Consider the following 27,909-nt stretch of genomic DNA (forward strand, 5'->3'; position numbering starts at 1 on the left):
AATCATAGAATCCTTAGGGTAGAACATCTAGTCCAAGCACAATAGGCTATATAATTCATAGAGGCCAGTGTGAAACAAAAATGCAGGGGTGGGTGCTGTGGTACAGGGGACCAAACTGCCTTTTGGGATGCCTGTTTCAGGTACTAGCTACTCTGCTTCCAATTCAGCTTCCTGCTAATGTTCCTGGGAAGCCACAGATGAACCAAGTACTGCAGTTTCTGCCATCCATGTGGAAGACCCATGAAGCTCATGGCACCTGGCTGTTGTAGGCATTTGGAGACTGAGCCAGCAGTTGGAAGATTGAGCTCTGTCATTCAAATAAATAAATCTTAAAAAAAAAAAAAAGAGACTTTTTACTCTGCATGTAGCCTTCCACCCAACCTTTCCACTCTCTCACTCCCACACTGCTCCTGTCCTTCCAGCTCATGATGGCCTCCAGCCCCTGCACTGCCCACTTTTCCTCTTTCTGTAGGACACTGGAGACTGTGGGCTCCGCTGCTCTGGGCCAAAGTCAGGAGCTGCGAACTCAGTTCAGCTCTCCCATGTGAGTGGTAGGGACTGAACTACTTGAGCCATCACTGCAGAAAGCTAGAATCAGGCATGGAAGTAGAACTTGAACACAAGAACTCTAATATAGACTGTGGCCCTTTTAACCAGTAGGGTAAATACCTGCCCCCCATTTTTTAAAATAATTTTTGAAGAGGGACTGTTTGTCTTTTTCTTTTTTTCTTAAGGATTTGCAAAGGAGTACATCATAGCAGGTCAGGGTAGGCTGCTCAACATTACCTTGATTCTGAAACTGGATGAGGACATAACAAAGAAATCTACAAACCAACAACCTGATGGACATAGATGCCACAATTCTCCAAAAAATACTAGCGAACTGAATTCAACAGCACATCAAAAAGATCACTCACATGATCCAGATATATCCTAGGATTCAGGGAAGGGCCAACATCCACCAATCAATAAACATGGGTTGGGCACTGTCACCACCATTTTCAGCTAGGACTTGAACAGGCGCCCATATGGGATGCCAGCACTGCAGGCAGTGGCTTTACCTGCTACGCCACAGCACTGGCCTTTCTCTATGTACCTCTCATTCTCTCCATCCCTCTCTCCCCTTCTCTCTATGTATCTCTGCCTTTCAAACAAGTAAATCAATCTTAAAAAAAAAAAAAAAAAAAAGAAAAATTCAACATCTGTTCATGATAAAACCCCTGAACCAATTAGGTATAGATGGAATATACCTCAATGTGGTAAAGGCTATATATAACAAACACATGGCCAACATCATATTGAATGGGAAAAAGCTGACAGCATTTCCTCCAGGATCTGGAACCAAATATGGATGTCTATTATCACTGCTCCTTTTTTTTTTTTTTTTTTTTTTTTTACAGGCAGAGTGGATAGTGAGAGTGAGAGAGAGAGAGCGAGAGAGAGAGAGAGAGGTCTTCCTTTTGCCGTTGGTTCACCCTCCAATGGCCGCCGTGGCCAGCGCGCTGCGGCCAGCGCACCGTGCTGATCCGAAGGCAGGAGCCAGGTGCTTTTCCTGGTCTCCCATGGGGTGCAGGGCCCAAGCATTTGGGCCATCCTCCACTGCCTTCCCGGGCCACAGCAGAGAGCTGGCCTAGAAGAGGGGCAACCGGGAAAGAATCCGGCACCCCGACCGGGACTAGAGCCCGGTGTGCCGGCGCCGCTAGGCGGAGGATTAGCCTAGTGAGCCGCGGCGCCGGCACCTATCACTGCTCTTCATTCAACGTAGTACTAGAAGTTTTTAGTCATAGCTATTAGGCATGAGAGGAAACAAAAGTCTTAAAAATAAGAAAGGAGGAAGTCAAATGATCTCTTTCATAGATGACACGATGGAATACATAGAAAAATCTAAAGACTCCACTCAAAAGACTAGTAGAAGGGGCCGTGATGTAGAGGGTAAAGCTGCCCCCTGCAGTGCTGGCACCCCCCCCCCCCCCCCATATGGGTGCTGGTTCAAGTCCCGGCTGCTCTACTTCCAATTCGGTTCTCTGCTACAGCCTGGGAAAGGCATGAGAGGAAACAAAAGTCTTAAAAATAAGAAAGGAGGAAGTCAAATGATCTCTGTTCGCAGATGACACGATGGAATACATAGAAAAATCTGGACTCCACTTAAAAGACTAGTAGAAGGGGCTGTGATGTAGAGGGTAAAGCTGCCCCCTGCAGTGCTGGCACCCCATATGGGCGCTGGTTCGAATCCCGGCTGCTCCACTTCCAATTCGGTTCTCTGCTACAGCCTGGGAAAGCAGTGAAGGACGACCCCTGCCCCAATGTGGGAAACCTGGAAAAAGCTCCTGGTTCCTGGCAGTGAACCAGTGCAGCTCCAGCCGCTGCAGTCATCTGAGGCGTGAACCCAGCAGGTGGAAGACCTCTCTCTCTCTGCCTCTCTGTAACTCTGCCTTCAAATAAATAATCTTCTTTTTTTTAAAAAGATTTTCTTTTATTTATTTATTATTTGAAAGACAGAGTTACACAGAGAGGCAGAGACAGAGAGAGAGAGGTCTTCCATCCGATGGTTCACTCCCCAAATGGCCACATCTGAAGCCAGAAGCCAGGAGCCTCCTCCAGGTCTCCCACATGTGCACAGGGGCCCAAGGAGTCGGGCCATCCTCTACTGCTATCTCAGGCCATAGCAGAGAGCTGGATCAAAGAGGAGCAGCCGGGACTAGAACCGGCGCCCATATGGGATGCCAGCACTTCAGGCCAGGGCATTAACCCGCTGTGCCACAGCGCTGGCCCCAATAAATAAATCTTTAAAAAAATTAGTAGCATTTTTATCCACCAATGATGAACTCACTGAGAAAGAAATTTTTAAGAGCAATCCTATTCACAGTGGCCGGTGCTGTGGCGCAGCAAGTTAGTGCCCTGGCCTGAAGCACCAGCATCCCATATGGGTCCTGGCTGCTCTACTTCTGATCCAGCTCCCTGCTGATGGCCTGGGAAAGCAGTAGGAGATGGCCAAAGTGCTTGGGACCCTGTCCCCATATGAGAGACCTAGAAGAAGCACCTGGCTTCAGATCAGTCCAGCTCCCACCATTGTGGCCATTTGGAGAATGAACCAGTAGATGGAGGACTTCCCTCTCTCTTTCTCTCTCTCTCTCTGTAACTCTGCCTCTCAAGTAAATAAATAAACCTTTAAAAAAAGGGGGGGGTATTCTACATTAATTGTTTGGAAGAATTAACATTATTAAAATGTCCACACTATCCAAACAATCTACAGATTCAATACAATCCACATCAAAATGCAAATGAAATTCTTACAGAACCAGAAAAAGAAAATTCATACGGAAGCACAGAAGACTCTAAACAGTCAAAGCAATTCTGAGCACAATGTAAAAAGCTGGAGGCATCACAACACCTGATTTCAAAACACACACTAGTGTGCAGTAGTAACCAAAACAGCATGGTACTGGCATAAAAACAGAAACATAGGCCAGTGGAACAAAATAGGGACCCCATGATTACATCCATGCACTACATCCAGGCCAATTTTGACTAAAGTGTCAAAAACATACCCCTGGGGCCAGCGCTATGGCTCATTTCGCCAATATTCCGCCTGCGGCGCCGGCATCCTATATGGGCGCCAGTTCTAGTCCTGGTTGCTCCTTTTCCAGTCCAGCTCTCTGCTGTGGCCCGGGAGGGCAGTGGAGGATGGCCCAAGTGCTTGGGCCCCTGTTCCTGCATGGGAGACCAGGAAGAAGCACCTGGCTCCTGGCTTCGGATTGGTGCTGCGCCGGCCATAGCGGCCATTTGGGGAGTGAACCAATGGAAGGAGGACCTTTCTCTCTCTCTCTCTCTCTGTCTATAACTCTACCTGTCAAATTAAAAAAAAATACCCTGCAGAAAGGATATGCATATGCAGAAAATGTAACCTTGAACCTCCCCACCAATATCACCTCTCACTCTACACAAAAATTAACTAAAATGGATCAAAGACCTAAATTTAAAATCTGAATCTATGAAACTATCAGAAGAAAATGTAGGGGAAGAACTTCAAATATCAGTAAAGGGCATGTGTTTGGCCAAGTAGTTCAGATGCTGAAGATGTCCATGTCCCATCTCAGAGTACCTGGTTTAGGGTCTCATTCTGGCTCCTGATTCCAGCTTCTCTCTAGTACGGACCCTGAAAGGCATCAGGAGATGGCTCAAGTGGCTAGGTCTATGCCACCCTTGTGAGAGACCAAGAATGAGTGACTGGCTTCTAGTTTTGGCTTGGCCCATCCCTGGCCACTGAGGGATTTGGGAAGGGAACCAATATATAGAACTCTGTCTCTCTTTTAAATATTAAAATATATGGGATTACAAAATTTAAAAAAAGAATAGTACAGGCAATGATATTTGGAGTACAGACCCCTAAAACTCAAAACCAGACAAATGAGATTATATCAAAATAAGAAGCTTCAGTATAGCAGAAGAAATGATCACAGAGTAAAGAGCCAACCAACACAATGGAAGAAAATTTTTGCAAGGCCCTTATCTGATAAATGATTAATATTCAGAATACAGTGAGCCTCACTGCCGCTGGGCACTGTGAAGCTGTGTACACGCTGCCAGCTGGCCAGAGCCAGAGTCAGAGCCTGAAGGAGGAGGTAGTGGGCCTGCAGACCTGGCCACAGAGCTCAGTCAAGGCCTCCTGTCTGTACAGGCAGTTCCCCAAGTTCCCAGACAGAGACATCACTGGTGCCAGTCCAGTGCCAATCTGTGATATTTGGGCCACACTCTGTGTTCTATGGGAAGGTGGTCCTGCTGGACATTTTGAATGATGGTGTGGATGACCTTTAGGACAAATACGTCACCCTCATCTACACCAGCTACAATGCAGGCCAGGCCATCTAATGTGAAGGCTCTGCCTGGGTACCTGAAACCTTTTGAGAATCTTCTGCCTTAGAACCAGGAAGCCAGCCCTTCATCATGGGCAACGAAATCTCCTAGACTTACCACACCTCCTGGACTTGCTGCTAACCCACCAGATCATGGCCTCTGGCTGCCTAGATGCCTTTCCCATGCTCTCGACCTACATGGCACACCTCAGTGCCTGGACCAAGCTTTCCTGACCTCCCCTGCCCATGTGAACTGCCCCATCAATGGTGATGGGAAAAGGTGAGGGTTTGTGAGGCCTGCAGCAGAAGGCTGGGCTACCTGACTCTTTCTCCCCACAATCAATACAATTTTCTAGGGAGAGGAAAAAAAGGTATGCAGAATATATACGGATATAAAAACAACAATAACAACAAAAATACACAATCTGGTTAAGAAATGAGCGAAGAACCTGAACAGACATTTCTTGAAAGAAGAAATACCAAAGGCTAACAAGTATATGAGAAACATTCAGTATCACTAGCTATCAGGAAAACGCAAATCAAAAACGTAATGAGTTAGCATTTCCCTCCAATCAGAATGGCCATTATAAAAAAGACAAAATGGGGACAGAAGGGAACCTGTTGTTGGGAATGTAAATTAGTACCATCATTATGCAGAATATGAAGGCTCTTCAAAAATCTAAAAACAGATTTACCACTTCACGCACCTCTCCTCTTCTGCATATATATCCAAAGGAAAAGAAATTTCTTGGGTATGAGCCCAGAAGTAGAATTACTAGATCATATGGTAATTCTATGTTTAACTTTTTTTGAGAAACTGTGACACTGTTTTCTGCAGCGCCTGTATCAGGTGGGACGTATGAGCAATGTGTTTGTCCACATCCTTGCCAACACTTGTTATTCTCTATCTTTTAGATTATAGTAACCCTAGTGAGTATGAAGTGGTTTATCTTTGTGGCTTTGATTTGCATCTCCCAAATGGCCAATAATACTGAGCATATTTTCATTTGCTTATTGGCCATTTGTGTATGTTCTTTGGAGAAAAGTCTATTTAGATCCTTTGCCCATTTTGAAATTGAATGGTTTCTTTGTGATTGCCAGTTGTAAGAGCTCTTTATATGGGCCCTAGCCACCCACTTGGGAGACCAGAAAGAGGCTCCTGCTCCTGGCTTCAGCCTGGTCTAGCCTTGGCCATTGCAGTCATTTGGGGAGTGAACCAGCAGATGGAGGATCTTTCCGTTTTTCCTTCTCTCTCTCTGTAATTCTGCCTTTCAAATAAATAAATTTTTTAAAAATAATATAGCTTTAAAAATATGATCTTCCTTGATTCTAAAGTGTAGCTAGATTTTAGAATTACTGATTGAGACTACCTACCTGCAGTCGAGCCAAACCTATGTCAAAAAGCATTTCTGCAAACACTCATTTCAAAAAGGTGAGCTATTTTTTTTTCCTAAATGACAGTTATTCAAAGCCAAAACATAAGTCAGCATTTCTTCTTCTCACCTGTCTCTTCCCAGGTAAATATAAATGAAACACTGGATCCCGACAGGGGTAACTGTGCAGGGCAGTCTGAAGTAGATGTGCTGGGGCAGACAGACAGGACAGAGGAGAATCAAGGTGAGCTCCTTCCTCTAGGATGGCAGACAGGAGACAGGGTACAGGGTGCTGGAGAGCTAAGTGCTGGAAGAAAGCTGAATAGCAGAGAAATGGCAGTGGTGTCAGGGCAACTAAAGAAACACCACAGAACACCTTAGCTTCAGCACGTTTCTTAATTTCCCATCTGAACATAATTAGGGCTGGGGGTCAATTCCTTCATGCTCTCGCCCCTCTGCCAACAGGAGAACTCAGCGAGTGAGTGCCGGCCCTCCTCAGCCCTCTGTTCTCATACCTGTGCTCTCCTCAGCCTGATTGAAGCCACAGATCTGGCAGATGCTCTGGACCCACTTATTCATGTCCTCCTCCGTCTCTGCCACCAGGTAAAAGGTGCGCTCGCTGGTCTTGATGTCAAACACAAAACTATCCTGCAGCTCCTTCTTGTTGAAGGTCAGGCCTGCGTCCACCTGCTCACAGAAATTCAGGTTGATGATCCGCAGGGGCTTCTTGGAGTGGTCATTCTTGTAGTATTCAAGAACATCTGGATCACCACTCATCCGGCCGCTCCGCAGGATGAACCAACGTTTCTTCCAGGCCTAAATCACACCAGGAAAGAGCAAGAAAAAAACGGGAGGGGAGTCATTAGTTATTTCACAACTTTTAAAGATCCCAAGATAATCATAGGTTAAGGACAGGGACTGTAGGACCTGTAGGCCATACATGGCTGTGTCTGTACTTCAGATTCCATAAGAATTTCAAAACTGGAGGGTGATCTTAGCATGCCTATCAGTGCAGTACTTCAATACAGAAACAGGGTCTTTTTGCTGTAAAACTGCATGTGATTTTCTTAATGTATAACAGGAAGTTAGATGAGCAGCTATCTTTCTAAGCTAGAACACAGATCCAGATACATAGTACTTTTAGGCACAGTAGAACTTGGAAAACCCTAACATCTCAGTTTTTACAGAGGAACCCCTACTAAGGCATGGCAGTTAAAATAATCATGTCACACAAAACAAGTAGCAGAAAAACAAGTCTCCTTACTTCCTGTGATGTGGCTTTTACTAATTCTAACACCCTGGAAGAACTACAGGGAAGCCCTTCCGAGAATCCAGAAGTCCATCTAGCATTTGGCCAGCTTCTTCACGCACTTACCCTTTTCTCTGAAGCATCTAACTTCAGGATCCCCCCGCCCCCAAGCCCCCGTTTTGTTTATGGCTATATCCTTTGTATTTATAATACTGCCTTGCACATACTAAGCACGTGCCATGGATTACTCAGTGAAAAAATGACTCAAAACACTCTATACTATAGAATTTAACACTTGATTACACATTCCTTTATGTTGTGGCCTACTGGTCTACACTGTCTCTTCATTGAGACTGAGTCATCTGCGAACAGACACCACACAAGGTGGTAACAAGACTTCATAATATAAAGGCAACAGCTTTGGGTTCAGACTAACTTTTACCACCAACTTGCTCTGTGAATTTCAAATGAGTCATTTACGTCTTTGGATCTTGCCTCATCTATACAATGAGAATCATCACCACTTGGCCTGTGTATCTCACAGGATTTACAATATGCAAACCAAACCAAAACATTTTGTACACAACTCTAAGCACCACGAGAATATGATTTTCACAATTCTGCAGACCCCACAGAACTTATACTTCATTAATCTCATTGCTTTCACTCTTACCTTTTAACCCTGCGTTCATTTCCCTCTTACCCAGCTTTGTTTCTGTAATGCATCATTATAATAACTCCTTTACTTTTTTCTCTATTTCTCATACTTGCCTGGCAAAACTACCGCCCCCAGCTAAATCCACTGCTCTGCCTACTCTGCGTGTTCTCATTCAGCTGGAGCAGCTGAGAAAATCACACAACCACGTGAACTGTTCCGACTTGACCTTCAAGAGGGCTCTTGTGTGGCCCGACAATACCGTATTTATCTAGCCTGTGACTTTCTCCTGCTCCTAAGCAACAATCTCTGAACTTCTCTCTCTTTAACCCTCTACTCCTTTGTTTCTTACCTCAGGAGAAAACACGAGCCATCAACAGAGAATGCACACACGCAAGCTCACCACACTGACCCACCTTCTGTATTGGTGGCTGTGCTTTCTGTTACTAGGGAGCATGGACAGCTCGCTCAGTCCAGGATGGCTTCCTTCCTTTTGTGCACACCTTTTCACCTACCTAGAGACACTTCCACCATGCTCCCTCTCTTTTGAATCACTGCATTTTTCCAGGCCAGTTCCCACCTGGACACCCACTACTTTCATCTTAGGAAAAAAAAAAAAGTTTTGCATTTTGACTTGACCCCACAGTCCTCTCCAACTATGACCTAATTTTTCTACTCTTGTCTACAGTTAAACTCCACAGAGTTTTCTATCTACTAATCTTTGTTTTCCTCTCCTATTTGACGGCACTGTACTGAGGCTGTTCCTCCCACTGCACCACAGAAGTGCATCAAAGGTCAGACCTCAAAGCTGCACAATCAACTCTTGGGCCTTCACTTGATCTCCCAGCAACACGCGACTGCAGTTTAGGATTCCACGCTCCTTCAAGCTCTTTCTTCACTTGCTTCAGCGGTCACTTTCGCTCTCCTTCTGTCTCCAGGGCCTCTTTTCCAGTCTCCAAGGGTACAACTCCTCCTCATCGCTCTGTCCCTCAAAACACTGCTCAGTTCTCAGGCTTTCTCTTCTCTTCCCACATCCTCTCCTTAGGTTATTCTGTTTAATTTCACAGTTTAAAAGGCAACTTGTGGGGCTGGCACTGTGGCATAGTGGGTAAAGAGGCTGCCTGCAGTGCCGGCATCCCATATGGGTCTGGAAATGCAGTGGAAGAGGGCCCAAGTCTTTTGGCCCCTGTACCCCAGTGGGAGACCTGGAAGAAGCTCCTGGTTCCTGGCACCTGGCTTTGGATCAGCCCAGCTCCAGTGTTGTGGCCATTTGGGAAGTGAACCAGTGGATGGAAGACCCCTCTCCCTCCCTCTCTCTCTGCCTCTCCTCTCTATGTAACTCTTTCAAATAAATAATCTTTAAAAATAATAAAAAGATAAAATAGAGGGGGAAAAAAGCCAACTCATTGCAGCAATTCCCAAATTTTTGTCTCCATCCCAGCCCCATCTACTGAATGCCAAAGCCTTGTCTCCAATTCTTTACTAGCAGGCATCTCAAAGTAAAAATCCGGGCTCCTGACATTCCCCAGATCTGTTCTTCCTGCACCTCTCCCATCTCAGTAGGAACTATGGTCCTGCAGTTACTCAGACCAGAAATCTTGATGTCATAGCTGATTCCTTTCTCTCATACTCCGCAGTGAGTCCATCAGCAAACCCTGTCAGCCCAAACCATTCAAAATGTATCTGTAGTCTGGTCTGTTTTCCTCTCCCTCATTGTTAGGCACCAGGACTAGCCTGCCACTGTGTGATCTTCCTGCTTCCACCCATTCATTTGCAATTGACTGTCAACAGCAGAGCCAGAAGGCATGAATGTGACCACTCTGCACAAAACTTCTGGGGCCAACCATTTCTGAGCAAAGGCCAGTGGCTCCACCACTGCTTACGGGCCTCTGTGATTGATCCTGACCTCTCTTCTCTCACCCTTTCTGTCTTGCCCACTTAAGCACAGCCAGTGCTCTGTATTCTAGTTGTTCCCTCGGCCCAGAATACTCCCCTGTCAATATTCTCATGGCTTCTTCTTTCCTTAAAGCCTTTGCTCAAATGTCACACTACTAGAGAGGCTGTTCCTGATCCCTCAGTGCTCACACCCTCTTTCCTCCTTACCCTGCATCACCAAAGAGCACATTTTTGTGGACTGTCTGTCTCAACCTCCTAGAATATAATGTCCACTAGGGCAGAGATTGGTTCTTCTTATTCTATGCCATATCCTCATAGCTGGTGCATCAGTTGTAGTCCCTTCAGTGCTTCTGTCTGTGGGAAGAACTGCCCCAAATCACTTTGTACAGGTACAAGCAAGAACGAACACACACACACACACACACACACACACACACAGAGGCATCCTCATGGACAAGAAAACAATGTCTGGTACAAATCACGTCATAGCTTGCCAGCTTCTGCTTCCCAGGAAGTGGTGCAGGTTGAAAAATAGTTACAAAAATGCTGATCACTTATGATAGGGCAGGCAAGACTGTCTGGTCCAGTCCCAAATTCACATCCCTCTTCTGCCACAAGATCTTGTCTCCAATTCCACACATTTTTTAGAATACCCAGGTCGCAAGTCAGCATAAGCAAACTCAGTGTCTAGCCTCACATACACTGTTCCCTGGCTGAAACGCAGCTTTCCTTCTTCCAAACCTTCACAAGATTCCTACATACTTTTCATGGCATGTCACTAAAAGTACTATAGGTATTTTTGCACCTGTCTCTTCCCAACTAGATGAACAAAGATCTTTTTAATCTTTCTCATTTCTCCTGGTCTCATTTAAATTTCTTCCTTCTCTTCCTCCCTTGTTTCCATCCATCCAACAAACATTTATGTAGGATTACTATGTTCTAGGCATTATTCTAGATGTGGCGCACACAGAATGAATTCCTGGCCTGCACAGAACTTACAGGTGAATAATAACTAACTCAGCATTCTGCAAACATACTATACAACCTCATGCCTTCCAATCTTTGTACAAGCTGTGGCTCCTGCCTAGAATGCCCTTTATCTTACTGCATCTGACCCTCTGGAGAACTCCTGTGTCCAGAAAGGCCTGTATTAACTCTCTCGGGAGGAGCTGGTACTGAAGTTTGTGTTTCATTAATAACCTATGCATCTCCACACCCTATTCCCACCTTCTCTGGACTTTCTTCCCCAAACTTTGGCAGTTCAATCACCTTTATGTCTTTCTTCCCTTCAAGCTGTTGAGTACCTTGAAGTTAGGGCCCTGTGTTGCCAAAAAGTACTTCACAGAATGCTTAGCATACACAGGAACTCAGTAAAGATCTGTTAATTATTTTTTCAAAGCTTATTTATTTATTTGAAAGGCAGAGTTATAGAGAGAAGAGGGAGGGAGGGGAAGACAGACAGAGAAATATACTCTATCCACTGGTTTACTCCCCAATGGCCTCAATGGTCAGGGCTGGGCCAGGTGGAAGCCAGGAACCAGGAGCTTCATCCTGGTCTCCCACATCTTGGGTGGCAGGGGCCCAAGCATTTGAGCTGTCTTCAGTTGCTCTCCCAGGCACATTAGGAGTGAGCTGGATTGGCAGTGGAGCTGCAAGGGACTGGAACTGGCTGTCCATATGGGATGCAGGTATTATAGGTGGCCTAACCACATCCCTGGCCCCTGCTGCAGTTTCTTTTCATTTAATGAATATGTTCATTTATTCTAACTGAGAACACAATTTAAAAGAAAAAAACGTAAGTAAACTTTCATTGTAGGAAAGAAGAAAGGAAGACAGCAAGGGAATTATAGGAAAAAAAGTAGGCTAAAGGGATGAAGTAGATTTTCTATGATGCAAATTCTTTAGCAAGTATTCTCTTCATTCTGGTAAGTGTGGTGATCATGCAATAAATATTTATAGAGGGATCTGGGAGCTTCAGCTGAAAAGTGTCCTATGACATAGAAATGCAGAACTACCACTGGATCACTAATATATAATGAAAAGAGAATATGGGAACAGAAGGCCTTATATCCATATAAAATCTCACACAAAAAATTAACTAAAATTGGATGACAGCCTTAAATGTAAAATACAAATAGAAGTTGGCAACCTATAAAAAATCTAAGTGGGGTTTCTTTGATTCAATGTCTGAAACTAATCAACATAATCTATCTTATTAACAGGCGGAAGGAGAAAAATCACAGTCACATCAATCAATACAGAAAATACATTTGATGAAAGTCAGTACCCTTTCTTCATTTAAAAAATAACTCTCAGAAAATAAGAGTATCTTCAACCTGATACATATCCTCAACAAAAGAACAATAGCTGTTGTATATACCAATACAATGTTTTGAAAAGCTATATGCTCTTTAAGATAAGGGACAAGGTAAGGATGTCTGCTTTTATTACTCAACACAGTGTTGGAAATTTTAGGGTAGTAAATTAAAAAAACAGATCTAAAAGACATACAGATTGGAAAAGAAGAAAAGAAACTGTCTCTATTTGCAGATGTCACGATTGTCTGCATTGAAAAGCCCTATAAATCAAGTTCCACCTGGAACCAATATATGAGTCCCACAAGGTCATTTGTAATTGCTCTCCTTTTTTTTTTTTTTAAAGATTTATTTATTTATTTGAAAGGCAGAGTTACACAGAGAGAGGAGAGGCAGAGAGAGAGGTCTTCCTTCCTCTGGTTCACTCCTCAACTGACTAGAATGGCCGTAGCTGCACCGATCCGAAGCCAGGAGTCAGGAGCTTCTTCTAGGTCTCCCATGTGGGTGTAGGGGCCCAAGGACTTGGGCCATCTTGTACTGCTTTCCCAGGCCATGGCAGAGAGCTGGATCGGAAGTGGAGCAGTTGGGACTCAAACCGGCACCCGTATGGGATGCCAGCACTGCTAGGCGGTGGCTTTATCCACTACACCAAGGTGCTGGCCCCTTATAACTGCTTTCAAAAAAATGATAAAAGTATCAATCTAACAAAACATGGGCAAGGCATGTATGCTGAAAACTACACAATGCTAATGAAAGAAACCAAATAAGACTTAAATAAAGGGAAAGACCTAATCAAGTCCACAGATTGGAAGACTCAACACAGTACAATCTTCTCAAGTGATGTACAGGTTAAAAAATTATGTATATGTTAAACGGAATTCCTATTCAAAATCCCAGCAAGAGGTTGTGTGGATAAGATTGTAAAATGTAAATGGAAAGGCAGAGGAAGAGCAATAGCTAAAACAGTTTTGAAAAAGAATTTAAAAAAAAGGAGGAATCAGTCTACTGGATTTTAAGACTTTGACAGCCTATGTGATATTTGAAGAGAGAGACTCACATAGAATCCAGAAACAGATCCACCCTATATGCTCATCTGACTTTTTACAAAGATGTAAAAGTAATTCGGTGGAGGACAGATAGCTTTCAACAAACAGTTCTGAAGCGAAGAAAAGGAACATAGTCTCATACCTTTTACAAACAAATGTTAAAATGAATCATTGACTTAAATGTAAAACTGTAAAATATTTAGAAAAACACAGGAAATCTTTCAGATCTGGAATACTTCTGCTGACAAAACAACAAGCTCTTTCTCTAGTATTTAGTAAAACAAGTTCACATTCTAATGAACGCTTTGCAGGGTAAAGAAGACAGGCAAGACCCAAATACTCCTTTCAAGTCACTTCAGAAATTTACAAAGTTGCAAGGAGATAAAACATTAATATATATCCCTAAAAACAATGAGCAGGTTTTTATAAGTACTATATAAAGAAATATATTATGCTCTTCTACCACTGAACTCAAACGTTTAGGGAGTAAAGGGGAAGGAGAGAGAGGGAAATACATGAATATGAACAATGAGGAAGAAGAAATGGAAAAAGGAAAAACAAGAGATAGAAACACCATTTAGGAAGCTGTTGCAAGAGTCTGCAATAGTGAACCAATATGATAACCTCTATTAGAATAGCACAGTAATAGGGAGACTGAGGAAAAGAAATGCAAGTCCCTTTACTTAACAATGGGACTTAAAGAAGTTCACGGCATAGGGGCCCCTGTCAAGAAAGTTAGAACAAAGAATATGTGCTGAGAATCAAGAGTATGCCACCACTTTGTGTGATGAAACAACAGTGACTGCTTTTCTTTTATACCCAAATCTAGTCAGAAAACAAACCATTGCATAACCATCTAGACCACAGACACAAATGTGGGTTCATATGACCTGGAAGTTGCATCACTCATAGCTGTTGAGCAGAGTGTGTGTCACATGAACCTGTCTGTCCTTTGGGTTAGATCCCAAGGCCTCCAAGCATGCAGAACAAGGCCATGACTTCCTCCTATTGCCTTTTTTTTTTTTTTTTTTTTTTTTGACAGGCAGAGTTAGACAGTGAGAGAGAGACAGAGAGAAAGGTCTTCCTTCCGTTGGTTCACCCCCCTCAAATGGCCTCCATGGCCAGCGCGCTGCGCCAATCCGAAGCCAGGAGCCAGGTGCTTCTCCTGGTCTCCCATGCGGGTGCAGGGCCCAAGCACTTGGGCCATCTTCCACTGCACTCCTAGGCCACAGCAGAGAGCTGGACTGGAAGGGAGCATCCGGGACAGAATCCGGCGCCCTGACCAGGACTAGAACCCAGGGTGCCAGTGCCGCAGGCAGAGGATTAGCCAGCCAAGTGAGCGACGGTGCTGGCCCCTCCTATTGCTCTTAGCACACAGAAAATGTTTATCTTTGTACTTTTCCTTTAAAAAAATTATTTATTTACTTGAAAGGCAGAGTGACAGGGAGACCTGGGGGTGGGGCGAGGCGGTGTCATTCATATTCTGTTCATTCCCCAATGTCCACAAGCTGGAGCTGGGGCAGGCTGAAACCAGGAGCCAGGGACTCCATCTGGAGGCAGGATTTGTTTGCTGATCCCCCAGCTACGCTATGGGTAAGAGAGTTGGGAAGGGAGTTCTTAGAGATCTGGGAGTGGATCAGCAGGTGGACAAGAAACTATAAAGTCTCTTCCAACCTTGAGAGCCTCGTGCAGCTTTAACTGAGCAAATCTGACAATGGAAAACACCTCATTTAATCACATTACTCAGATTCTTGGAACAGAAGAATGTGCTTTGCTGAATAACCATGTATTAACTAGAACCCACTTTTAGTTTCAACCTTGACAGTTGGAATATTTCTGAAACTCAAGCATATTCTGCTTAATATCAGATAAGAAGGCTTCTTTGATACACAAGGGCTTTCTCAGGCCTTCAAGTCACCTTTCAGACAAGTCTCATGCCTAGCGGCTGAAGTTGTAGGAAGGGCAAGATCTTTCTTGGAAGAGGTTTTTGCATAACTCCTAGAAAAGGGCATGTCCTTTTAACTTCCCTCTTTCTGATGAGGGTAAGGCGGAGCACTGCCGAAAAATGGCAAGAGTCCTCTAAAGTGCGGATTACTTTCCACCCCAATCTAACTGGGTAACTGTTAACAGGACCTGTTAGTCAGGCATATTAAGAACATAATGCTTGGGTCTGTTAGAGCCGTGGCCTGCAGCATCAGCATCAGGCACCGGTTCAAGTCCTGGGTGCTCTACTTCCGATCCAGCTCCCTGCTGGTGTGTCTGGGAAGGGAGGGGAGGATGGCCCAGAGGAAGCTCCTGGCATCGGACTGGCCCAGCCCTGGTTGTTGAGGCCATCTGGGGGGTGAACCAACAAATGGAGGTGGTCTCTCTCTTCTCTCCTTCTCTAACTCTCCCTCTCCAATAAATAAATCTTACGAAAAAAAAAATCCACAATGCTTACATCTTCAAAAACTCTTCTAAAAAGTTATTTATTTATTTAATATGACAGAAGGCAAGGAGAAGGAGAAAGAGGGACAGGAAACTTCCCCTGTCCATTGGTTCACTCCCTAAATGCTGCAACGCCGCAACAACTGGGGCTGGGCCAGGCCAAAGCCAGGAGCCTGGAACTCCATCTGTCAGGAATCTAAGTACTTGGGCCACCATCTCACATTAGCAGCAGGCACCCTAAGCAGCAGCAGCAGCAGCAGCAGCAGCAGCAGCAGCAGCAGCAGCAGCAGCTTCACCTGCTATGCCACAACACCAACACCATCATTGCTTTTTTAAAAAAATTCATCTCTCTCTCTCTCTTTCTCTCTCTCTCATACACTCACTCACATTCTTACTTCTCTTAGTGAAGTTTGTCTGAGTGAAACTTTCACTAGGTGATGTGGTCTGAGTTCCAGCTCAATCACAAAGACATAGAGGAGAATTTGATCTGACTTCTGAGTACAGGATGTACAATTTTATCTGAATATATTTCAGTATGAAGTACACTAAAGCAGTCTCATTCCCACAACAGTTCAAAGCAAATAATCAGAGAGTTCAGTGGAGTCCTGAAACAGTCACACGTCTCTGGAGGAAGACTTCCTGAGTGAGGAAGTGCTTTATGTTACCCTTCCTCTAGGAACCCCTCAATTACTCGGGACCATTGGAGCTTCCTACTCTCTCAGAGAACAAAAGAATGGGCATTTGCTGAGCTCCCACTACATGCTATGTGCTTCGAATCTATTACACTAACCCTCAAACCAATGCTGCAAAGTAACTAGGATCCACTTTGAAGAGGGGAGAAAAATGAGGTTAACAGAGATTAAAGAATTTGCAGAGTTCAGAACGCCAGGTCCTCTTGTCCTGTGAGTTAGGGTTAGGTCCTAGAAAGAACTGGAGGTGAAGCTAAAGCAGAACTGCTGACTGTACTTTGTCTAGCAGTAGCCACAGAGTTCATGAAAGGTATACATGTTCAGTTAAGTGGTCATGGCAGATGGCAATAGTGAGACTAGGATCTGGGTCTCCTCTACTACTTCAAAAATGATTTCCAGTCCTTAAGTTCAAATCCCTCAGAAGGCAGCATAGCTACTTGCTCCTTATGCTTTTATCTCAGTAATCAAGTTTCCCTGTGACTCCAAATGAAGCTTATTTGTTTCTATGCCACAGACTGAACTTTATCTTATCATAACACTAAACATTCTGAGGTCACGGGCTTTTCTATCTCCAGCATGTAGCATAGAACTGGATACTTGCTATGCATGGTCTAATTCGTCAATAAAAGTTTTAAGAAGGAACAAAAGGAAAGAATAAGGGGCCAGCAGGTTAAGCTGTTGTTTGCAATGCCACCATCCTATATCAGAGTGCCGGTTTGGTCCCAGCTACTCCATTTCCCATCCAGCTCCCTGCTAATGCACCTGGAAAAGCAGCAAAAGATAGGCTGAGTACTTGGGCCTCTTCCACCTCTGTGGGAGACTAGGATAGAGTTTCTGGCTCCTGGTTTTGGCCTAGCCCATCCCAGGCCATTGTGGACATTTGGGCAATGAACCAGTGTATGGAACCAGGCCATCTTCTGCTGCTTTCCTGGGTGTATTAGCAGGGAGCTGGACAGGAAGTGGAGCAGCTGAGACTCAAACAGGCCTCATTTGGATGCTGACATTGCAGGCAGTGGCTTAACCTGCTGGACCACAATACAGGTCCCCCAGGGTGGATCTGATGCTGTGGTGCAGCAGGTAAGCCACTGCCTACAGTGCTGGCATCCCATATGGGCACTGGTTCGAGTCCCAGCTGATCCACTTCTGAACCAGCCCTCTGCTATGGCCCAGGAAAGCAGTAGAACATGGTCCAAATCCTTGGACTCCTGCACACATTTGAGAGACCTGGAAGAAGCTCCAGGCTCCTGGCTTTGGATCAGTGCAGCTCTGGCCGTTGCAGCCATCTGGGGAGTGAACCACAAGATCAAAGATCTCTCTCTCTGCGCTTCTCTGTAACTCTACCTTTCTAATAGCTTAATACATCTTTTTTTTTTTTTTAAAGAGAAAGAATATTATTTGCTTTTGTTTTGATCAGATGACCTACAGATGTGACACCCACCCTATCCTGGGTGGCATTCTGTACAGAAGCCATAAAAACAAAGGGTTACCTGGGAAATCTCCTTTATGTCAAGGTGACCCTAAGTACAGGTTTTAGGCAACAGATCATCAGCACCTAGGTTAAGCCAATTAATATCTTCTATTCTAAATGCCATGGTGATGGGTTCAGTGATGTGCACATGATCCAAGCCAGCTCAGAGTCACTAAGATGCAACTTCAAGGGGGCTGGCACTGTGGCGCAGCAGATTAAAGTCATGGTCAGCAGCATTGTCATCTCACATTGGCGCTGGTTTGCTGGTTCGAGCCCTGACTGCTCCACTTACGATTCAGCTCTCTGCTATGGCCTGGAAAAGCAGCAGATGATGGCCCAAGTGCTTGGGCCCCTGCGTCTATGTGGGAGATCCAGAAAAAGCTCCTGGTTCCTGGCTTCAGATCAGCTCAGCTCTGGGCGATGCGGCCATTTGGGGAATGAACCAGTGGATGGAAGACCTCTCTACCTCTCTCAAGTAAATAAATCTTTTTTTTTTTTAAAGATACAACTCCTTATGTTTGTGCTATTTTTAATAGAAATTTATTTATTATCTGAAAGGCAGAGTTAGAGAGGGATGGAGGGAGAGGGAAGGAGAGAGAAGGGAGAGTTAAGGGAGGGAGGGAGGGATTCAACCACACTGGGATTAGGACTGAAATTATTTGGAGAGCTTTGTTGGTCAAAGACAAAATAAGGGCAGGAAAACCTGCCAGGTGCAGAGAATACTGAAGCATAATTTGCTCTTTTTACTACTGGCCTGTAAAGTTGGCACAAGCAATAAAATAGAAACTATGAGATCGTTTCTTTAGGGATTCCTGTAGGGTTCTCATCACATTTTTGTCAATTGGACAATATATAACCTTGTTTTATGTGTGTTTCTGTTGGAAGACATTTTACATATAGTCGATCCATTGATATTGAACTCATGGTCAACAGCACTGCAACTCACGCCTGAACAAAGCTTATCTACACTTTCTCAGAAAGGCACACCACAGCTTTTTTATGCTTAGAAACATCACATAGCATTTTAGCTCTAGGCTTGGAGCTCATTTTAAACAGTGAAATCACTAACAAAAAGCGCAAAAATGCAAAAATACCACAGCACTAAGCATGACATGAAAAAGATACTTGTTTATAGTATGTGAGCTGAAATAAAAAGGCAGAGTGTCGACTGGGAATGTGGGAACACACATGTAATGTGCCATAAATTCTTGAAGTTCACATGCCTGAGATGGACCACAGAAGCACAGAGCCTTCATCTGCTCAAGGCAGCTGTAACAGAACACCCAGAGGGGTAACCTACAAACAATGCAAACCATCTGCTCACAGTTCTAGAGGCTGGAAAGACTACGAGAGAGCCCTTGCAGACCTGATGTGTGCTGAGGGCATTGTTCATAGAGGATGACATCTCCCATATCTCCTCACCTGGCGAAGGTGCAAACAGGCTTCCTCAAACCTCATTAAGAAGGGCATGGATCCTATTCTCAAGGGCTCTGCCCTTATGACCCGGTCACCTTTCAAAGACCTCTTAACACCTTAATACCAACACAAATGAATGTAGATTTGAACATGCATTTTACAGGGACACAAACATTCAGGCACATGATGAGTACCGACTCTGGGGTTACCAATACTTTTAGTGAGCAGGTAAATTTGTCAATACAGATTCTGGAATATGTACACATTTGGATTCAGTGCATATGAAAAAGGCTGTTGTGGTCAAACAGTAAGATAAGTTTGGGGAAGCTGATGGTGGGAGGGTAAAATGGTATGAAGTGGAAATCATTTGAAGGCTAAGCTGTATAGGTGGTTTGGAGCTATTTCAGGAGGAGTCTCAGATTTTCTGAAAGTTAATTGTTCTGAAAAATTATAAAACAAAAAAGAATTTAGAACTCCCACAGAATAACAAAATACTTTTTAGTATTTGTTAACTAATAAAGATACTTTGAATTCACTAACTCAGTTATTTTATGAATCACAATACCCACATTTCTGGGGAGGAAAAAGTACATATTCGTGGAAAACACATATTCAGTTCATTAGCAATGGCTGGAGTGAGAGTATGCATGTGTTTTGAAGGACTCAGGACACAGCCAGTCACCTGTTTAGGATGCAAAGGATGTTGGGGAGAAGCCCAGGCAGACAGAACAGCAACCACAAAGGTGCTGAAGACAGAGACTTGGCTCATGGGAGGACCTGACAAGAGGTCATGGCTGAACTATCCTAAGCAAAGAGGAAAGCAACACAAGGGAAAGGCAGGGATAGATTTGTGTAAATCCTTATAAGTCATTTCATGAAGTTTAGATAATTTTTTAAGCTTAAATAGAACCAGATTGGGGCCAGCACTACGATGTAGCAGGTAAAGCCGCTGCCTGTGATGCTGGCATCTCATGTGGGTGCTGGTTCGAGTCCTGGTTGCTTCACTTCCATTCCAGTTCCCTGCATATGTGCCTGGGAAGGCAGTGAAGGATAGCCCAAGTGCTTAGGCCCTAGCATACATGTGGGAGACCTGGAAGAGGTGCTTGGCTCCTGGCTTTGGATTGGCCATTTGTGGAGTGAAGCAGTGGATGGAAGATCTCTCTGTCTCTAACTCTGCCTTTCAAATAAATAAATGAATCTTAAAAACAAAAACAAAACCAAGATTAAAAAAAAAAAAAAGAACCGGATCCCTCTATAAGGCATAACCAAGCTTGAGAAGAATGTAATATGATCTCTTTATATATTCTTTGTGTTTATGTACACATAAATATGTGCACAGATGTCTGTATGTATAGTGAACACACACACACACACACACACATTTTACAAATGTGTAGAAAAGCAATCTAAAGTGTTGCCAGTAGTTTCTGTCAAGAGAAATGAACGTTTTAAGAGAAGAATGCAAGACAACCTCTACATTTTAATCTATACATGCCTGTTTTTTTTAAATAAACAGAACATGATGTCACTGAATGCTTCTAAATTTTCTTCTTTTTAAAATTCTCAAAGATCATTCTGGCCTACAGCAATCGGAGTGATGTTGGGATAGATGAGTAGAGAGCCCAGACACACTACTGCTCAAGAAATAACAGCAGTTTGGACAAGGATAGTAGCAAAGGACAGATATATATTTCTGAAAAGACATATTTCAGAGGTCGAAATGACTAATCTTGGTGGTGGAGGATATTGAAGAAGGAAGAATCCCAAGATTTCCAACCTGAGCAAGTAAGTGAGCTCTGCTATGACTCATGATGAGGGAGAAATCCAGACACTTCTCTTGCAGAAGCCTATTATGGTGCACTCTACCCACTCTGCCTCTACCACATCAAAGACAAAGGGGCAATATGAATTTGATATATGTGAGGGGGAGAGGGTCACATCTGGGAAACCAAAGAGCCTTGCATCAGTAATTACATTGACTGAATTCTATGAGATTGATTCCCTGAAGACCAGGTCAACTCTGTAAGAGGACCTGAATCCATTAGTGGAATTACCTCCCCCATTGACAAAGCAACGAATGAGCTGTTGCCAACCCTTTGCGTTTTGGAGAAACAGAGGTCATTCCATTGAAAGACCTCACTTTTATGTTACTGAATGCTCTAAGTTATATTTGAAGCCCTGAATTATCAAAGGTTACCACTGGAAAGCCTCAGCAAAGCTGGGGGAAGGGTAGAGGAAAAACTGTTTCCTTTCCTCCAGGACAAAGGCTTCTCACATGAGTCTCCCTCTCCCAAAGACGTGGTTCTGTATTTCCTTCAATACAATCTGTGTTGGTTCCTTGCTTTAAATTGTTCATTAGCCCACTACTTACTTCAACAGTCTTATTCAAACTTCAGTGTACATCAGAATTGCTGAGACACAGTTCCAAATATAGGCTCCCAGGTTCCAGTCTCAAGGAAGACTCAGATTCAGTCTAGAGGTACAATGCTTAAATAACTATGAGAGTGTCGGAGGACCCCACTCTAGGAATCACTGCACTACACGATCAACAATGGTTGATAGGTGGTAGTTTGGACTTGGTGAGCGGTACTGGATGAGTAAGTGGATTGGGAGTTTGGAGTGTGGTAACTGGAATGCGAGCCTAGGGGTAAAACATTTCCCTGCTCTAGGCCATGTTGACTCATCTATAGCGTACACATGTTGACTTTGTTTTCTCTACCTTTATTTCAATTTCCAACATGCTAGAATCACAAGGAAAGGCAGAGAGTTGGAACTGTAAGAAAGCGCTTCTGACTATTCCAAAGACACCCAGGACTGTGGGTATACATCAACATGCAGAGCTTCTCATTACCCCCCACCCCCACCCCGGAGTACAGTACACAAGTGAGCTTGCCAGTCATGAGAAATAGCATGAAAAACTCCTTCTAAGATACAGAAAAAAAAAAAGGCATGGGGTCCTTGGGGAGCCTGACTTCTCCTCCCTGGTCACACACTACTCAATAAAAATGCAAGGAAGTCAAGCAAAGTATGGCAGCATAAATAGAACCTAATTCCTAAGATTAACTCAGGTGACCAAGTAAATGGTCTGTTTTGCTCCTGAGAGCACTACTTTATGTCAACCCAGCTGCCTGGAGTATATGAACATAGCTCAAAAACATTCCCATAAAGAGACTACTATTCCACTGCCTCTCTAAGAGCTACTGAAAAGGCACTTGTTTCACTTATAAGAGGAAGTCAGAATACAGCATTAGAAGAATGATCACTGCGCTGATCTTTCTTTGGTTTCTTTATTAAAAAAAAAAAAAAAAACCTCTACATTATAGAGGTATAATTTATATACAGCAAAACTCATCCAGCTTAAAAGAGTTCAGACTGATGAAGTGTGATTTATGTGCATAACCACCATCACAATCAAGACAGAACATTTCCATCACCCCCGAGGAGTTTCCTTGTGCCCTTTCCAGGTTAATTCTCTCTCCCCACCCTGGTCCCAGACATGCACTCATCTGTTTTCTACACTAGAGATCTGTCTCTTCCAGAGTATCATAAAAATAGAATACAGTGTGTATTCTTTTGCGTCTGTATTTTACATACAACATGAAGTTTTTATGGTGTATTCATATTATAGCATGTATTAGTAGCTTTTATGTTAAGTATTTTATAGAGGTACCATTATTTGTTTATCCATCTATCAAGGGGCAGTTAGGTTGTTTCTATCTTGGAGTTATTACAATAAACTAGTAATTAACATTCTTGTACAACTCTATTTGTGAAAATATGTTTTCATTTTTCTTGGTTAAATACCTAGGAGTGGAATGTTCTGGATGGCATAGTGAGTATATGTTTAATTTTGAGAAACTGCCCTACTATTTTCCCAAGCAGTTATACTACTTTTACATTCCTACCAGGAATATACAAGAATTCCAATTCCCTCACAAGACTTAGTCATTATAGTCACTCTAGGGGGTATGTAGTGGTATCTCACTGTGGTTTTTATCTGCATTTTTCAGATGAGTAGTGGCTTTGAGCAACTTTCCACGTGGTTAGTGCTCATTTATCTTCTTTTGTGGTAGGTCTAAATCTTTCGCCTATTTTTGAATTGAAATGTTCTGTCCTATTACTCAGTTATCACTCCTTTATATATTTCTGGATAAAGTTCACTGTTAGAATACATACATTCATATCTATCTGAATGATGGGAAAAAAGGAAGATATTTCTTCCAGTCTGTAGCTTGCCTTTTTTTCAATTTAAAATTCTATTCTTAATAAACAAGAAATTGTACATATTCATTTTATTCAATGCCAAATATTTTTTATTTTATGAAGTCCAGTTTATTAATTTAACAGGTTTGTGTCTCACTTTATAGAACAAAATCTTTTTCTACCCCAAAGTCAAAAAGATTTTCTGGTTTGTTTTCTTCTACCTATTTTATAACTTTATCTTTTATGTGTGTCTATGGATCCATGTCTGTGTAGAGGGTGAGGTGAGGATCATCATTCCTTTTTATTTCCTATGTGGATATCCAGCTTTCTAGAGTATTTGTTGAGAAACAATATTCTTTCCTTATCCAATTACCTTTGTGTTTTTGTTGAAAATCAATTGACTGAACACTAATATATATAGGTCTATTCCTGGACATCCCATTGTGTTCAGTGACCTCTTTCTCAAAATACTTATGTCAACATGACACTGTCTCAATTCATAGTTTTGGAAGTCTTGAAATCAGGTTGTATACATCCCCCAACAGTGATTTGTTTCTTCCAAGTTATTTTGGCTGTTCTAAGTCTTTTGCATTTCCATACAAATTTCTGAATCAGCATGGTAAATTTTACAGAAAAAAAAAGTCTTGAGATTAACTGGAATTGCACTGAATCTGACTAGGATTACGCTGAATCTGAAGATCAATCTGGGAATTATTTCTTCCTCAAATGCTGGACAGAATTCATAAGAGAAGCTCTCTAGACCTACAGTTTCTTTATGGGAGCTCTGAAATTGGAAACAAATTCTTTGAGTAAGTACAGGGACATTCAGGCTTCATATTTTTATTTCTGTGTCAGTTTTGATAACATATCTTTCACAGAATTTATTCATTTCACATAAGTTATCAAATTAGTCAGATAAAGTAATTCATAATATTCCCCTATTATAACCCACCCCTATGGTGTAAGAGATAATTCATATACCATAACATTCATTTCTTTCAAGTGTATAATTCAGTGCTTTTTAGTGTACTAACAAGGTGATGTAAACATCACCATTATCTAATTCCAGAACATTTTCATCATCCCAAGTAATGTTATCTTTGCTAGTAGTAGTTACTCTCCTTCCCACAGTCCCTGGCAACTGCTAATCTGCTATCTTTTTAATGTCTGTGGGCAGTGATAGAACTGACCCACTTTTGCTACATAAATTTATTTTATATTTTTAAATATTTATTTATTTGCAAAGTAAGAGTTAGAGAAAAAGAGATCTTCTACCCATTGGTTCACTCCCCAGATGGCCACAAAGGCCAGTGCTGGGCTAGGCCAAAGCTAAGAGCCAGGAGTTTCATCTGGGACTCCCATGTGGGTGGCAGGGGCCCAAACACTTGGGTCATCTTCCGTTGCTTTTCCCAAGCTATTATCAGGGTGCTGCATCAGAAGTGGAGCAGCCAGAACATGAACCGGCGCCCATATGGGATGCCAGTGTCGCAGGAAGTGGCTTTACAGGCTATGCCACAATGTCGGTCCAGGCACACTCAACTTTAGCAAAGACCCAGCTCCTAGAGCAGTGATCTAAACAGTTAAATCCACATCACAACCTGGGACACTGGAGAGATTGGAGAAGAGAGTTTTAATGGAGTTCTTTGTCACCTAGCAATGTTTTCAACTAGTGAGTCTATGCCAAGTTACTAGAAATTTTTTTTTTTATTTCTTTAATCCCTCAGGGGAGCGGTAGTCTCTAGGCTGGTCACCACTAGCCACCAGAAACCTGTAGCCTGACATTCAAATAATATTTTCTTTATGTGGCAATGTACCAAAACGTTTGGAAAGCACTGTCCTACAGTGCCAAGTCTAAATTACTCAGGATAGCATTCAAGGGCTTCTTTCATTTGACTCCAAACTGCTTCCTGAAATTGTGTTCAACCTTACCCCCCTCTAACATCCTTATTCAAAGCCCCCAAACATCCTGGACTCCAGGTAACACAATCTGTTCAACTGCCTTGTAATTGAGCGTCTTTGTAGCATTCCCTGTCAAAATCCTATTAATCCTTCAAGATCATACTCAAATGCCCCAAAGCCTTCCTCACTTTCTTTGCAAAGACAGCAACCATGCCTCTCCTTCCCTTCATTAAACAAGAGGTGAACTGAATGCCAGCACAGGATCCAATATAATATAAGTCACTTTTTTATATTTTCAAAATTGCCTAACAAAGAGGGTGAGAAAGGGATTACCATCAACATTTTACAGGCTGAGGAATAATGGTTCAGAAAATGGTAGTCAGCAGTGCCTGGTTTGCTCCTCTGTTTCTGACCCAGCTTTGTGCTCATGTGCACCCTGGGAGGCAGCAGATGCCAGCTGGAATGGTTCTGTCCCTGCTGCCCACATGGGAGATCCAGACTGAGTTCCAGGCTCTTGGCTTTAACCTTGCCCAAGCCCTGGCTGTTGCAGATATTTGGGCATTAGATCAGTGGAAGGAAAATCAATTAATCTCTCTCTCTCTCTCTCTCTCTCTCTCTCTGCCTTTCAAATTCAAAAGGGGAAGGGAAGATCAGGAGGAGGAGAAGGACAATGACTAGGAAGAGGAAGAAAACCAAAAGTGAGACCAAGAAGATGAAGAAGATGAAGATGATGATGAAGAAGCAGCAGCAGCCTGTGGCCCACAGTGGGGTGCCTGGGTTCAATTCCTAGTTCCTGGCCCTGATTGCATCTTCTCATCATGGCAATGAGGCAGGGCTCAAATGTTGGAGTCCCTGCCACTCATATGGGAGACCTATACTGAGTTTCTGGTTCCTGGCTTCAGCCCAGCCCACTCCTGGCAATTCCAAGAATTTGGGGAGTGAACAGAGCATGAGAGCTTATACTTGCACTTGCTCTAAGATCTTGCTATGTGAAAAGCACAAACTAAGTCCTATTAACATAAAACTTATGTTCATCTAGGAAAGGAAAACTCACTCTCATATCAGTAGCAAGGATATGAATCAGTTTGAGAAAGCAAACAAACCATGGGTCCCAACCAAGGATCAGTTAGTATATAATCTGGACCTTTGACCTTGCCAACTTTAGAAGGTGTTACTTTTATGAGTACTTTTTATCTTGGTAAGCTTACTCCCTGGGAAAGTCAAATTAAATTACTTAAATCTTGGGAGGATATCAAAGTAACAGTGCCCTAGGAGAGCATATAAAAACAGGTACAGAAATAACCAAGGTATTGATGTGTTAGATCAAGCATAAGTACATGAATCGATTTGTAATCACTTGAGGTAATCAAGAGAATCAGCCAAAGTAAACTTTTAAGGAGCAATTGTATAGTTTAAAAGAATTCAAGCAAACTTTTAACTAATGTTTAAATGTGCAAAATTAGTTTCCAAATTTTTGAAATTAAACATTAAGTGAAGAATAAAAAGATGAGGTTGTTTTTCATCCCCTTGGAAATGCCAAATACCTCACACATTGTTTACATCTGCTAGAGACGAAACTTTCTGGAAAAGTTTCAGGAAGACGCTCCAGGGAAGAGGTAGTAGTTTACAATGCTTTACTGATTTAAAGACAGAATGCTGTCATTGCACATCGGCAAAGAATTCAACTAAATGATTGAACATCTAGTATGCAAAATGGGGGAGAAATAACATTTATTGGGCATCTACTTAGTACCAAATGAATTTCAGTGCCTGATTCACTAGGCAAACTCATTAACTGTTCTCCATTATTCTAATACAAGACATAAGTAGTAAAGAAGAGAGGGTAATAAAGAATTATGGACCATTGAAAAAAGATTTATCCATTTTACTTTGAGAGTCAAAGAATATGCCAAGAAGAAAGAACAGGAAGAAATTCTAGGATTTGAGCACAAGGAGGCACAGAATGAGCTAGCATCTTATGGAGATGGCAAGTTCCTTGATGTGATTATAGAAGAGGATGTGGAGAGGGGGTCACAGCAGTTGAGGTGAGGCAGGCTAAGGTAAGATTATAGAGGGCCCTGAGTGCTGCCACAGAAAGGAGCTTGGGATCTATCATCTACGAGACTAAAAGAAACACGTTCTAAGAAAATATCACTGAGCCACACACACACACACACACACACACATACACAAACACAACAACAGTGACTCTCACAAACATGTAGTAAAGAGAAGGAAGGAAGACTGAAAGTGTAAGCTCATTTAAATAATGTTCAAAAATGCATAAAGCTAAAAATCTCGCTTAAGGATATACATAGGGTGAAACTATAAATAAAAGCAAGGAAGTGAGTATCACAAAAGACATGATATTTTGAAGGAGAGTGGGAAACACAGGTAGAGTAAGAAGAGTATGATTGAGG

At 42.8% G+C, this 27,909-nt stretch overlaps 1 protein-coding gene and 1 pseudogene across 1 annotated transcript in view; one reads left to right on the forward strand and one right to left on the reverse strand.

The window, feature by feature from the left end:
• The window catches only part of GAB2 (GRB2 associated binding protein 2), a 187,056-nt gene that overhangs the window by 53,895 nt on the left and 105,252 nt on the right, over positions 1-27,909 (reverse strand). The window contains exon 2 of the mRNA XM_051822089.2: positions 6,742-7,042. Coding sequence (XP_051678049.2) covers positions 6,742-7,042 — 301 coding nt within the window. The remainder of the gene's footprint in view (positions 1-6,741; positions 7,043-27,909) is intronic.
• On the forward strand, positions 4,518-5,137 carry LOC103350492 (glutathione S-transferase P pseudogene; annotated as a pseudogene).

The sequence above is a fragment of the Oryctolagus cuniculus genome, chromosome 1 (assembly GCF_964237555.1).
Source record: "Oryctolagus cuniculus chromosome 1, mOryCun1.1, whole genome shotgun sequence".
In the NCBI taxonomy this organism is placed as follows: domain Eukaryota; kingdom Metazoa; phylum Chordata; class Mammalia; order Lagomorpha; family Leporidae; genus Oryctolagus; species Oryctolagus cuniculus.